Consider the following 13,969-nt stretch of genomic DNA (forward strand, 5'->3'; position numbering starts at 1 on the left):
GATAGAGATCTAGAGATGCATCACCCATGTTCTAAGGAAAGTAGGCAAGAAACAGAGTGGAATATTCTGCAGGACTATTGTAGAAGTTGCAGCTGGTACAGGTTATTGCAATCATATTGGACTGAAAAGCATAAACACACAATACAGGATGAACTCAGCAGGTCACACAACATCTATGGAGAGGAATAAACAGTCAATGTTTCCATAAGACCATAAAATATAGGAGCAGAATTATGCCATCCAACCCGTTGAGTCCGCCTGCCATTTCAGTATGGCTGATCCAATTTTCCTCTCAGCTCCGATCTCCTACCTTCTCTCAGGATTCTTCCATGCCTTGTCCAATCAAGAATCTATCAACCTCTGCCTTAAACGTACATATAGATTTGGTCTCCACAGCTCCTGTGGTAATGAATTCCACAGATTCGCCACTTTCTATCCAAAGAAATTCTTCCTCATCTCCATTCCAAAAGGATGACCCTCTATTCTGAAGCGATGTCCCTGGTTCTAGACTCTCCCACTGTAGGAAATATCTTCTCCCTATCGAGGCCTTTCACTATGTGATAGGTTTCTATGTGGTCACCCCTCATTCTTCTGAATTCCAGTGAATACAGGTCTAGAGCCATCAAACACTCTTCATGTGACAAGCCATTCAATCCTGGAATCATTTTTGTGAACCTTCTTTGAACTCTCTCCAGTTTCAGCACATTCTTTCTGAGAGGCCCAAAACTGCTCACAATACTCCCAAGTGAGGCCTCACCAGTGCTTTATAAAATCTCAACATTACATCCCTGCTTTTATCTTCTAGTCCTCACCACAGACTCAACCTGCAAATGAACCTTTAGGAAATCCTGCAGAACTCCTGAGTCTCTCTGCGCCTCATTTTTTTGTATTTTCTCTCCATTTAGAAAATAGTCAACCCTTTCATTTCTTCTACCCAAGTTCATGACCATACACTTCCCGACACTATATTCCACCTGCTATTCTTTGCCCATTTTCCTAATATGTCTAAGTCCTTCTGTAGTCTCTTTACGTACTCAAAACTATCTGCCCCAGTTTCATATTGTCTGCAAAATTTGCAACAAAGCCATCGATTCCATCATCCAAATCATTGACATTTAACGTAAAAAGAATCGATCCCAACACACACTCCTGTGGAACGCCACTAGTCACAGGCAGCCAACCAGAAAAGGCTCCCTTTATTCCTACGCTTTGCCTCCTGCCATGCAACCTCTGCTGTATCCATGCTAGAATCTTTCCAGTAATGCCATGGACTCATTGCTTGTTAAGCAGCCTCGTGTGTGGCACCTTGTCAAATGCCTTCTGAAAATCCAAGTACGTACATGACATCAATTGACTCCTTTGCTGTCCTGCTTGTTATTTCTTCAGAGAATTCCACCAGATTTGTCAGGCAAGATTTTCCCTTGAGGAAACCATGCTGACTATGGCTTATTTTATCACGTGCCTGCAAGTACCCTGACACCTCATCCTTAATAATTGACTCCAACATTTTCCCTATCACTGAGGTCAGACTAACTGGTCTATAGTTTCATTTCTTCTGTGCTATCTCATCTTGAAGAGTGGAGTGAGATTTGGAATTTTTTCCGTCTTCCAGAACCATTTCAGAATCTAGTGATTCTTGAAAGATCATTACTGGTGCCTCCACAATCTCTTCAGCCACTTCTTTCAGAACTCTGGGGTGTACACCATCTGGTCCAGGTGACTTAACCACCTTCAGACCTTTTAGTTTCTCAAGAACCTTCTCACTAGTTATGGTAACATCACATGCTTAATGACCTTTGACACCTGGAACGTTCACCATCCTGCTAATGTCTTGCAAAGTGAAGACTGAAGCATAGTACCGTAGATTCCGGACTACAGAGCGCACCTGATTAAAAGCCGCTGGCTCTAATTTTAGAAATAAAATCAATTTTTTACTTGTAAAGGCCGCACCGGATTTTAGGCCGCACCGGATTTTCGGCCGCAGGTGTCCCACGTTGTAATATGAGATATTTACACAGAAAGATATTACACGTGAGGATTTTTTAACTTTTAATTAAATCCATATGGTAACAAAAACAAATACATATTGCAAATGCTTTTTTTCGAACCGTGCCCGTAACGCGGCTACTTTTAAATATACGTTGCGTGTACTTCTTTACTGAACAACATTCCAATATCTCCTAACGACTGGTAAAAAATATATATACTGCAGCCTACCAGGAAAAGTTATTGATCGCCTTTAACTTAAAAGCAGCGTTTTCGCTCCGCCGCTCCCCCCCGCCGTCCCGTTTATCGCAAACTGGTATCCCACAAGACGCGGCGAAACCGGGTGTGAGGTCATAGCATCCCGCGATGTAGTACAGAAAACAAATATAGTTAAAACTCTTCTAACTTTAACTAGAAAATGAATTACTAAGCGAAAATATTATAAACTAAATAACTGCCATAAAGGCAGCACAATGCTTTTCTTCGAGTGTTTTCCATGTTGATGAGGGTGAGTACAAATGACTGATTTACAATAATTTAATTGTGAAAGTGCGCTTGATTTATCGTACAATTTCATTGGACCTGTGTGAACTACTCATCAATTTTATTGGTCTACTGTTACGAGGCAAAATGTTTTCGACGGCATGAAAAAAAATAATACATTAGCCGCTCCGTTTTAAAGGCCGCAGAGTTCAAAGCTGTTCAAAATGTGGGAAAAAAGTAGCGGCTTAAAATCCGGAATCTACGGTACTTATTTAGTTTGTCCGCCAGTTCATTGTCCCCTATTACTACCTCTCCAGCATCATTTTCCAGTAGTCCTATATCTACTCACACCTCTCTTTTACACTTTATGTATCTGAAGAAACTTTTGGTATCCTCTTTAATATTATTAGCTAGCCTACTTTTGTATTCCATCTTTACCTTAATGACTTTAATTGCTTTCTGTTGCCTTTTAAAAGTTTCCCAATCCTCTAACTTCCCACTTATTTTTGTTCTATTATGTGCCCTCTCTTTGGCATTTATGTTGGCTTTGATTTTCTCATTAGCCAATATTGTGTCATCTTGCCTTTTGAATACTTCTTCCTCTTTGGGATGTATATATCTTGTGCCTTCTAATTTGCTTTCAGAAATTCCAGCCGTTGCTGCTCTGCCATCATCCCTGCCAGTGTTCTTTTCCAAGCAATTCTGGTCAATTCCTCTCTCATACTTTTGTAATTCCCTTTACTCCACTGTAATACTGATTCACCGGCATTTAGCTTCTCCTTCTCAAAATTTAGGCTGAATTCAATCATATTATGATTACTTGCCCCTAAGGGTTCTTTTACCTTAAGCTCTCTAATCAATTCTGGTTCATTGCACAACACCCAATCCAGAATAACTGATCCCCTTGTGGGCTGAACCCCAAGCTGCTCTAAAAAGCCATCTTGTAGGCACTCTAGAAATTCCCTTTCCTAGAATCCAGCACCAACCTGATTTTCCCAATTTATCTGCATATGGAAGTCCTCCATGACTATTGTAATGTTGCCCTTTTGACATGCGTTTTCTATCTCCTGTTGTAATTTGTAGACCACTTCCTTACTACTGTTTGGGGGTCTGTACTCAACTTCCATCAGGGTCTTCATACCTTAGCAATTCCTTAGCACTATCCACAATGGTTCAACACCTTTCGATCCTGTATCACCACTTTCTAACGGTTTGATTTAATTTTTTTTTACCAACAGAGCAACACCACCCCCTCTGCCTTCCTGCCTGTCCTTTTGAATCAATGTGTATCGTTGGACATTAAAATCCCAGCTATAATCTTCTTTCAGCACATCCAAATATAACGCCTCCAGTCTTGTATTCACCCTTTTCAATTTTGTCTGCCTTTTACGTTGCAACTCATTCTGTTGAATGCAATTTTGCCCTATCAATAGCCTTTCCTCAATACACATTGCCTCTGTTTGTACACCAGCTGCCTCATCTTCAGCACTATTTCGTGCTACGCTTCCTGCATTCCTTCAAACCTTCACCAGGATTGGCCCGATGAATGTCTTGGCCTGAAATGTCAATGTTTAATCCCCTCCGTAGATGCTGCCTGGTGTGTTGAGTTCCTCCAGAATTTTGTGGGTGCTTCTGAAGATTTCCATCATTTGCAAAATCCCCTGTCATGATTTACTGGGTTGAAAAGCATTTATTCCTGAACCTTATTTTACCCAATTGCTTGAAGTCTTAAGCACTGTGGTATAGTAATTTGCAAGTACATTTAGTTTTTAATAAATTGGAAAATTTGGTAAATGGGTTTATTATTGTCATATGTACTGATGTACAGTTGAAAATTTGTGTACAATTCTTACAGACCATTTGTCACATCAGTACATTGAGGTAGTACAAGGGAAAACAATGTCAGAATGCAGAGTAAAGTTTTACAGTTACAGAGAAAGTACAGGCAGACAGGTGCAAGGGCCATAACAAGGTAGATTGGGAGGTCAAGAATCTGCCTTCTGTTTGTTTGTTTATTTTTTTATTGAGATACAGCACGGAATAAGCCCTTCCCACTCTTCAAGCCATGCCACCCAGCAATCCCCCTGATTTAACCCAATTCTAATCACGGGGCAATTTACACTGATCAATTAACCTACCAACTGGTACATCTATGGACTGTGGGCAGAAACCGGAGCACCCGGAGAAAACTGACATGGTCACGGGGAGAATGCAGCAGGAACTGTTCAGTAGTCTCACAACAGCAGGATACACATTCCCAAAACCCTCTGAGTGAAGGGATATTGGTTTATTTTTGGCACATGTACAGTGAAAATCTCATCCTGCCTATTACACGGTGCATTGAGGTTAAACAATAACAATAAAGTACAGCAGTTACAGAGAAAGTGCAGCGCAGGCAGGCAGCAAGATTATAACAAGGGAGATTGTTATGGCAGTGAGTCCATCTCATTGTACAAGGGTACATTCAGTAGTCTGATAATTGCAGGGGAGAAGCTGTCCTTGACCCTGGTGTTACGTGGTTTCAGGCTTTTGTATCTTCCGTTCGACAAGAGTGGGGATAAAGAGAAAATGTTCAGGGCGGATAGGGTCTTTGAGTGGCCCAGGAGAGTCAAGTAAACAGTTGTGGTGAAACATTGAATGTTCCTCCTTCCACAGATGTTGCTTGACTGTCTGATTTCTGGCATTTTCTGTTTGTATTTTGGATTTGCTGGTGTTCGAGTGATTGACTTTCATTCCTTTGCAGGAAATTTTGGATTCGCTGGCAGAGCTGTACTCTCTACTTCAGGAGGAGGACATGTGGGCTGGTCTCTGGCAAAAGCGGTGCAAGTTCCCCGAGACTGCTACAGCAATTGCCTACGAGCAGCATGGCTTCTTTGAGCAGGTACTTCTGTAGCACTCTTCCAAGAACCTTGGGATTCAGTCTGTCTCAAGCGGTTCAATTTGCCTGCTTGCCTTCATTTCACGGTGAATGCTTCCTAAACTCTAGTTAATGCATATTAATAACTCTTTCTATATCAATGATTCGGATTAGGGTTGCAGAGTTTTCACGGGAAATTTGTGGTCACAGCCAAAGCAAGGCAGACAATCAGTCAAGGAGGCAGGCATGGTTTCTCTGGAGGGGATAAACAGACAACTTTCCAGTCTGTTCAGCCGACTTGTACATTCTGTCCACTGCAACAGCTGGGATATTCCAGTGGCCACCCATTCCCATTCCGACATGTCAGCCATGGCCTCCTCTACTACCACGATGAGACCATACTCAGTTTGGAGGAGCAACACCTTATATTTTGTCTGGGTAACCTTCAATCAATGACATGAACATTCATTTCTCCCATGTCCCTCCTCTTGTTTTCCTTTCCTCATTCTGTCTACCCTCTTAAGCCTCCTCTTCTCCTGCCTGCCCATCACCTCCATCTGGTTCCCCTCCACCTTCCCTTTCTCGCAAGATCCATTTCTCTCCTGTAAGATTCTTTCTTCTTTAGCCCTTTCCCTCTTCCACCTGTCACTTCCCAGCTTTTCACTTCATTCCCCTCAACCACCCAAATCTACCCACCCATTCCTTCACCTGGCTTTGCCTGTCACCTGCCATCTTGTATTCCTGTATCCCTCCCCTCCAACCCTTTCTTTTACTGGCATCTTTCCCCATCCTTTCCAGTCCTGGTGAAGGGTCTCGGCCCAGAACATCGACTGTTTATATTACCATCCATAGATGCTGCCTGACCTGCTGCGTTCCTCCAGCACTTTGTGCCTGTTGCTCTGGATTTCAGGCATCTCCCACCTCATTTTCCTAAGTGTTTCGGGAAGTAGGTGATACACACAAGGTGCAGGTTTCCTCAAGTGGTTCGCTGATAGATTAGCTGAAGTGGGAGGTGATATTAGGATTCCCCCACCAATCACGTGTGTGGCGATTACTGCCATACTTCAGCTGTTCAGAAAAAAAATAAAGGTTTACAGTATTTGTCACATGTACATTGAAACATACAGTGAAATGTGATGTTTGTGCCCACAATCAGCACAGTCCAACCATAGTGGTGAGGGCAGCCTTCAAGTGTCATTGTGCTTCTGGTGTCAACATGGCATGGCCACAACTTACTAACCCTACCCTGTATGTCTGTGAAACGTGGGGGTCAACTGGAGCAGCTAGAAGAAACCAGCATGCATTCAAGGACAGAACACGCAAACTTCTTACAGGCGATAGCAGGAATTGAACCCTATTCAAGCCGTGCATGAGCTGCTGTGTTGCCGTGGTGCCAAGACTGCAAGCAACCCAGATTTTGTAGACTTGCTGCCGATCTCTGGCTGACTTTTGGCAGACTCCTTCCTTAAGAAGGGAGAGCATTTGCAATGATCAAGGCGTGGCCATCAAAGGGGGAATCTGGACGCAGCAGGCTGCTGGAAGAGGGTACCTGAGCAGGGACAGCCCATGGTTGTCCCTTCAGGCAGAGTTGGCACAGGGTGGACCTTTATTTCTGTTTTAATTTGCAGGCTAGAGGACAGATAACAAATGGAAAGCATACAGTAAAGATTTATCAGGATGTCACCAGGACTCGGGGGACAAGCTCCAACTTGGTGTAGGAAACTGAGGGGTGACCTTACAGCAGAGTAGAGGTGTGGTGAGCTTTCTGCGCCGTGACACCAAAGTGACTGGAGCAGGACTGGTTTGGAACTTGAAGAGTCAAGAGATTCCAGATTCAAGATTGAGTAATGTCATTCCTGGTAGATAACTGTAAAAGAGAGCAAAATAATTGTTACTCCGGATCTAATGCAGCACAAAAAAACACAATAAGATAAAGAACACAAAAATTTAATAAAACAATAGATATAAATAAAATAGTTTATGTACATTGATTTTAATGTCTAGGCACAAAAGTGCCTGTTTATAAGGTGACTGACTCAACCATTTCAATTTGAACACAGTTGATGTAGACAGAAGCACGTACACTGCCCTCGTCCCCCTTTTCTAACATCAATGACCAGCTCTTTTGCTGTCATTGAGGTAAAGGTTATTGTCATGACACCACAACACTAAGCTCTCTATCGCCATCCTGTTCTCCAGTTCAGTCATTATTTGAGATGCCATCCTCTACGGTGGTATCATCTGCAAACTTGTAGGTAGCTATGCAGAATTTTTCCCAGGGTTAAGCCTATTTCCCAAAGGTATAGGCTTAAGTTGAGAGGGGAAAGATTCAATAAGAATCTGAGGGATAACTTTCACCCCAAGTGTATGAACTGCTGGAGAAAGTGATTAAAGCAGGTACTTTAGCAGCATTTAAAAGTCACTGGGATAGGACAGGTTTATGTGCCTGGTCACGTAGCAGTTAGCACAGCTTAGAGTTCGGAGTTCAATTCCCACATCCTCTATACAAAAGTTTTTACGTGCTTCCATTTCCTCTTACTGTCCAAGACATACTGGTTAGGAGGTAAATTGGTCATTATAAATTGTCCTGTGATGAGGCAATTGTTGCTGGGCCAGAAGGGCATGTTCCATACAGTATCTGTAAATAACTAAATAAAACGCAAGCAAATGGAACTAGCTTGTATGGGCGTCTTTATTGGCGTAAAGAGCTGGGGCTGAAGGTTCTGTTTCCTTGCTGCATGACGTTGTAACTGACTAAGCTTGAGCTGGACTGTTTGCCACAGAACAAGCTTTGTCACATTTGCAACTGCAGTGTAGGTTTGATAAACATGCAGAGAATGGAGGTGAAGGATTATTCTGAGTGGAGAATGTGATATTCGGTTTGAATAAAGCACAGGCACCCTTAGACTTTATGTACTCTTAGCCGTAAAATTCTCTGGATGTGAACTGTGCAAAAGAGCAGCCTATTAATCCTGACAAGCGATTACATTTTTAATGTTGCTTTCTGATTGAGAATCTTGAGTAACCAAGGATGTTTTGCGCACTTCAAAAGGCACAGGAGACCTACGAGAAGGCCATGGACAAAGCAAGGAAGGAGAATGAACGAAACAATACCTCGCCTGCCATATTTCCAGAGTACCAGCTGTGGGAGGACCATTGGAATCGGTAGGTATTTTGGCCGCTCCGTTCTCTCTCCCTCCCGTCCCCCACCCCCAGGTCTTTAAACATCAGTGCTGGGCAATTTAAAGATGCTGTTCTTACTGGAAGTATGCTCTCCTCCCATTGTTTTGCCTATTGCCAAGACAATGCCCAACCCCTCTTCCAATCACAGCCTTATCTGAGACCTTTTCATAAACACAAAATGAGTTATCACTGTATTTGGCATTTAGTAGGGTTGTACTGGAATAAAGTTCTTAGACCATAAGTCATAGGAGCAGAATTAGGCCATTTGGCCCATCGAAACTGTTCCACCATTCCATTATGACTGATTCATTTTTCCTCTCAACCCCTTTCTCCTGCCTTCTCTCAACCTTAACTACAGTGAATTGGAAGGTCTGGGATAATTGGTATTCGTTAAATCTGTGCATGACTATTAAGGAGTCAAAATGGTTGAAGTTGATATTATTCTCTTCCATCTTGAACAGCTGCTCAAAGGAACTGAACCAATGGGAGTCACTGACTGAGTATGGCCAGTCCAAAGGACATGTGAATCCATACCTAGTGCTGGAATGTGCTTGGAGAGTTTCTAACTGGGCAGCTATGAAAGAAGCGCTGGTGCAGGTAGGCAACTCTCTATCCTCGCCCTGCTCCCATTCTCCTCCTCCTTAAGCCCCTCACCTCTATTGGGACATTAACCTCTGACAGTGGCTCGCCAAGTCCACTGTCCTGGGCCAGTCTAGCCCAAGTGTAATCCATCTTTGAAGATCCTTCCTCTCCCAGGGAGTAGGTCTCTGGAGTTTCTGCTGGTGTTTCTGTAGCTCTGGGTATCTACCGAAAGGGGTTGCTAGCCCCATGCCCAACCCTCCTCCATTCACAGCCACTGTCCATGGTGAAGTTTACAGATCGTTTTTGGTTTAAAGTTCTTCATGATACAGAACATGGTAGCATAGCAGTTAGCAAAATGGTGTTACAGCACTAGTGACCTGGGTTCACTGCTGTCAGCAAGGAGTTTGTATGTTTGTATGTTCTCCCTGTGACCACGTGGGTTTCCACCTGGTGCTGTAGCTTCCTCCCACAATCCAAAGATGCAGTAGCTTAATTGGTCACGTGGGTGAAATTGGCCAGCGTAGCTTCATAGAGCTGAAGGGTTTGTTACCATGCTATAGCTCTTTAAAAAAATATAGAATCTCCCCGTAGAAGCTTTAATTAAGGTGCAGTGGAGATTTGCCAGGACACTGCCTAGATTAGAGAGCATCATCTTATGAGGATAGGTCGAGTGAGCTATGGCTTTTCTCTTTGGAGTGAAGGAAGATGAGAGGTGACTTGATAGAGGTGTATAAGATGTTAAGAGGGATAGTTAGAGTGGACAGCCAGAGACTTTACCCAAGTGAAAATGATTAAAATGAGGGTATATAATTTTAAAGTGATTGGACGAAAATATAACATGGAATGTCAGAGTAGGTTTTTTACACAAAGAGTGTTGGGTGTGTGGAACGCACTGTCAGGGAATGTGATAGAGGCAGATACATTTTGGGGCATTTAAAAGACTTGTAGATAGGCATGTGGATGATAGAAAAATGGAGGGTTATTTAGATGGGAAGAGTTAGATTAATCTTGGAGTAGGTTAAAAGGTTGACGCAACAATGTTGGCTGAAGGGCCTATACTGTGCTATACTCAGTTCTATGATGCATAAGTACTGTAGACTCCTTACCTCAGTGTTGCTTTTGGTGATTCCTCATCTCATGGCTAATCTCTGATTTCATTGGAGTTTGAGGAGATTTGGTTTGTCATGGGCATCGTGGTAGCATGGTGACAGAGTAGCACTTTACAGCATCAGCTGTCAGAGGATGTGCCGCAGAAATATGGGATAGCCGCCTGATGTCTGAGATTTCTTTTGTTTTCTTTATTCACCCTACTATCCAGCTGTGAGGGCCAGTAGTTGGTGGTCACCTCTTTGTCCTCGATATAGTATTGAGTGATAGTCCTACCCTGTGGAAGCCATGTGCAGTTCAGCGGCTCCCTTGTGATTCCAGCTTGATATTGGTATCAAATGATATCTTGCCTTGGGATTAAATGATGCATTTTGCCCTTTGGTAAGGACTTGCCTAGTACTCATTGGTGCAATCAAAAAATAGGCATGCCAGTGGCTGTACTTCATTAGGAGTTCGAGGACATTTAGTATGTCACGGGTGGCATGGTAGCGTGGTGATTAGCATGACACTTTATAGTGCAGATTTGAATATGCATTGGAGCTGTGCTTAGCCTCACAGTCATTGGTGTAAAATGAGTGGAGCAGGGGCAAAGCACACAGCCTTGTGATGATGGAGATTGTGGAGGAGATGTCATTGCCAATCCAAACTGACTGGAGTCTGTGTGTGAGTAAATCGAGTGTCCAAATGCACAAGGAGTGTTTGAAACCAAGGTCCTGAAGCTTATCGATAACTAATGTGGAGAACATTTTAACTGGTTGCATCACCACCTAACATGGAGGCTGCTGCAATGGGTAGGATGAGAAAAAGCTGCAGAGGCTTCTAAACTCAGCCAGTTCCACTGTGTCCCACCTTCGAAGACATCTTCAAAAGCTGGTACTTCAGGAAGGCAGCATTCACCATTAAAGGCTCTCACCATCCAGGACATACTCACTTCCTATCACTGCCATCAGGGAGGAGGTACACACTCCACCTTTTAGGAATGGCTTCTTCCCCTCTGCTACCAGATTTCTGAGTGATCCATGAACCTCTCTTTTTGTACTATCCATTTATTTATTTATATATTTCTTATACAGTAATCTTTATTTATTTGGGGATATAGGCCAGTCCAGCCCTTCACACGGTAGTGCAGCCACAGAACAACAAGTTTCATGAAGCAAGTCAGTGGTAATAAATCTGATTTTGAGACGGAGTTGGTTTCCTTGTTCCCTCATTTCTAGTTGATTTTCAATGTGGTGTCCAGCATATTCTATTTGTAAACTTTTGGGGATTCATCCATGGTTTAAACCTAGTTGCTTCCTGATACCAGTCAGTACTAAGAGGCCGTTTGCTAGTGTCAGCGTACTTAAGACCATGAGATGCAGGAGCAGAAATAGGCCATTTGGCCCATCGAGTCTGCTCCACCACTAATTATCCCCCTCTACCCCATTCTCTGTCTAACTTTTGACATTTTTACTAATCACAAACCTCTACTTCTAATATTCCCAATGACTTGGCTTCCACAGCAACTGTGGCAATGAATTCCACAGATTCACCATCATCTGGCTAAAGAAATTCCTCCTCTCCGTTCTAAAGTGGCTTCCTTGTATTCTGAAGTTGAGCCGTCTGGTTCTAGACTCTGCCACTATAGGACTCATCCTTTCCACAATACACGTAGGTTCACTGGACATAAACAGTACATGGCCATTGTGGGTGAGCATGCAATGTCAAATTCAGGTTCATTATCACTGACATGTTGTGAAATCTGTTGTCTTGTGGCGGCAGTGTAATGAAAGCCATTAAAACAATTACTGAGTTACAATATATAAATATAACAGATAGATAAATAGTCCGAATAGTGAGGCAGTAAATCAGAAACATGAGGAGGCCTGCGGATGATAGAAATCCAAAGTGGAGGAACTCAGCAGGCCAGGCAGCATCAATGAAAAAGAGTACAGTCAATGTCATGGGCTGAGGCCCTTTATTGAACTGGAAAGGAAGGGGGGAAAGAATAAAAAGGTGGGGGTAGGGAATGAGGCTAGCTGCAATATGATAGGTGAAGCCAGGTGGGTGGGAAAGGTCAAGGGCTGGACAAGAACGAATCTAATAGGAGAGCAGAGTGACCAATAGGAGAAAGGGAAGGAGGAAGGGACATGGGGGGAAATGACAGGCAGCTGAGAAGAAGTGAAGGGTCAGAGTGGGGAATAGAGGAAAGGGGGGTGAGGGGGAATAGTTCACCAGAAGGAGAAATCAATATAAATGCCATCAGGTGGGAGGCTTCCTGGTATTGCTGCTCCACTCTGAGGGTGACCTCATCGTGGCACAAGAGGAGAGCGTGTTCATGGACCATTCAGACGTATGGTGGCTGAGGAGAAGAAGCTGTTCTTAAGACGTTGAATGTGGTTCTTCAGGTTCCTCTACCCCCTCGCTGACATTGCTATGATAAGAGGACTCATCCCACATGGCGAGTGTCCTTAATGATTGATGCAGGCTAACAGATGCTCGGTACTGGAGTGGATTTCTCCGCCGTTTCAGAGACCCTGCAGTATGGCACTGGGATTATACATATGGTGCACATCCAGATGAGTTTAAGAAACAGAATGGTGACTGTTTATGAAATCTTGGAGGAGACATTCTTGCTCTCCTGACAGCCTTGGCTTAGTTGGGATTGGGTGGGTTGGTCTTCAAGGCTTCCTTCCATCCTCTTGGTGGTGAAAATCACTGCCACCTTCTGAGCCGTTGAATAATTAATGCTGTGCTGCTGACGTGATTGTTTTTCCACTTGCCTGGATGTATGCTACAAGGGAGAGTTGTGCTCCCTGATGTTCTGTTTTCTCATCTGAAAATTGGTTGTATTTATGTGAATGCCCTTGAATAATTGCGTGAATGTCTGTTCGTTACCAACTTGTTATCTGTAACACGATGCCGGTGTTGGAAAAACTGAGTACAGTTTCTGTAATGTTTTTGATCACTTTCCCAGGGTCAAACTGTCTATTACTAGGGACAGGCATTTAAGCTGAGAGGGGGTAAGTTCAACGGAGATGTGCAGGAGCAAGTATTCTTTACACAGACTGGTGGGTGCGTTGAATGTGGAGGCAGATACATAGAGGAGATTAAGTGGTTCTCAGATAGGGATGTGAATGTGCAGAGAAAGGAAGGGATATGGACATTGTGTAGGCAGGAAGTATTAGTTTAGTTAGGTATTTAATTACTGGTTTAATTAATTTGGCACGACGTTGTGGGCTGAAGGGCATGTTTCTGTCTGTAGTGTTATACATTCCACTTCAAAGCCCTAGTTCACTCAACCTTTCCTCATAAGGTATTATTCACTCACTTTCTCATGATGTGCCGTGTCGTATGATGTGGGCGATCTTGGTCTCATGACCATGATTATTTTTGGCAAATTTTTCTACAGACCTGCTCCCATGGCTTCATGTGACCCTGATTGGGGTGGTGGGGGGGGATGTCTAGGCAGGTGCTACACCTTGCCCAAGGGTGACCTGCAGGCTAACGGAGAGAAGGAGTACCTTACACATCCTTGGGTTAAGATGCATCTTCACCCGCCACCCAAAGATACTATTATGACTGTGTCATCTCTTGTGGCCTCCAGGGAGAGTCTTGCAGTGAATGTTTGAGTGAGTGAAACTGGTGGGAAATAAAACACAGTGTTGGGAATATTGGGGCAGCATTGCGTTATCGACCCTCTGTTTCTCCTCCACTTACTGCATGATTCAGGTTTTTCCACTCAGCACGTTTTTCAGCCTTTGTTAATGAGACAAAAAACAGCAGCAGTAC

At 43.4% G+C, this 13,969-nt stretch overlaps 1 protein-coding gene across 1 annotated transcript in view; it reads left to right on the top strand.

Moving 5' to 3' along the window:
* Positions 1-13,969, top strand: part of trrap (transformation/transcription domain-associated protein) — a 305,269-nt gene that overhangs the window by 196,894 nt on the left and 94,406 nt on the right. The window contains exons 54-56 of the mRNA XM_073060184.1: positions 5,213-5,350; positions 8,379-8,491; positions 8,971-9,106. Coding sequence (XP_072916285.1) covers positions 5,213-5,350; positions 8,379-8,491; positions 8,971-9,106 — 387 coding nt within the window. The remainder of the gene's footprint in view (positions 1-5,212; positions 5,351-8,378; positions 8,492-8,970; positions 9,107-13,969) is intronic.

Source organism: Hemitrygon akajei, chromosome 11 (assembly GCF_048418815.1).
Source record: "Hemitrygon akajei chromosome 11, sHemAka1.3, whole genome shotgun sequence".
NCBI lineage: Eukaryota > Metazoa > Chordata > Chondrichthyes > Myliobatiformes > Dasyatidae > Hemitrygon > Hemitrygon akajei.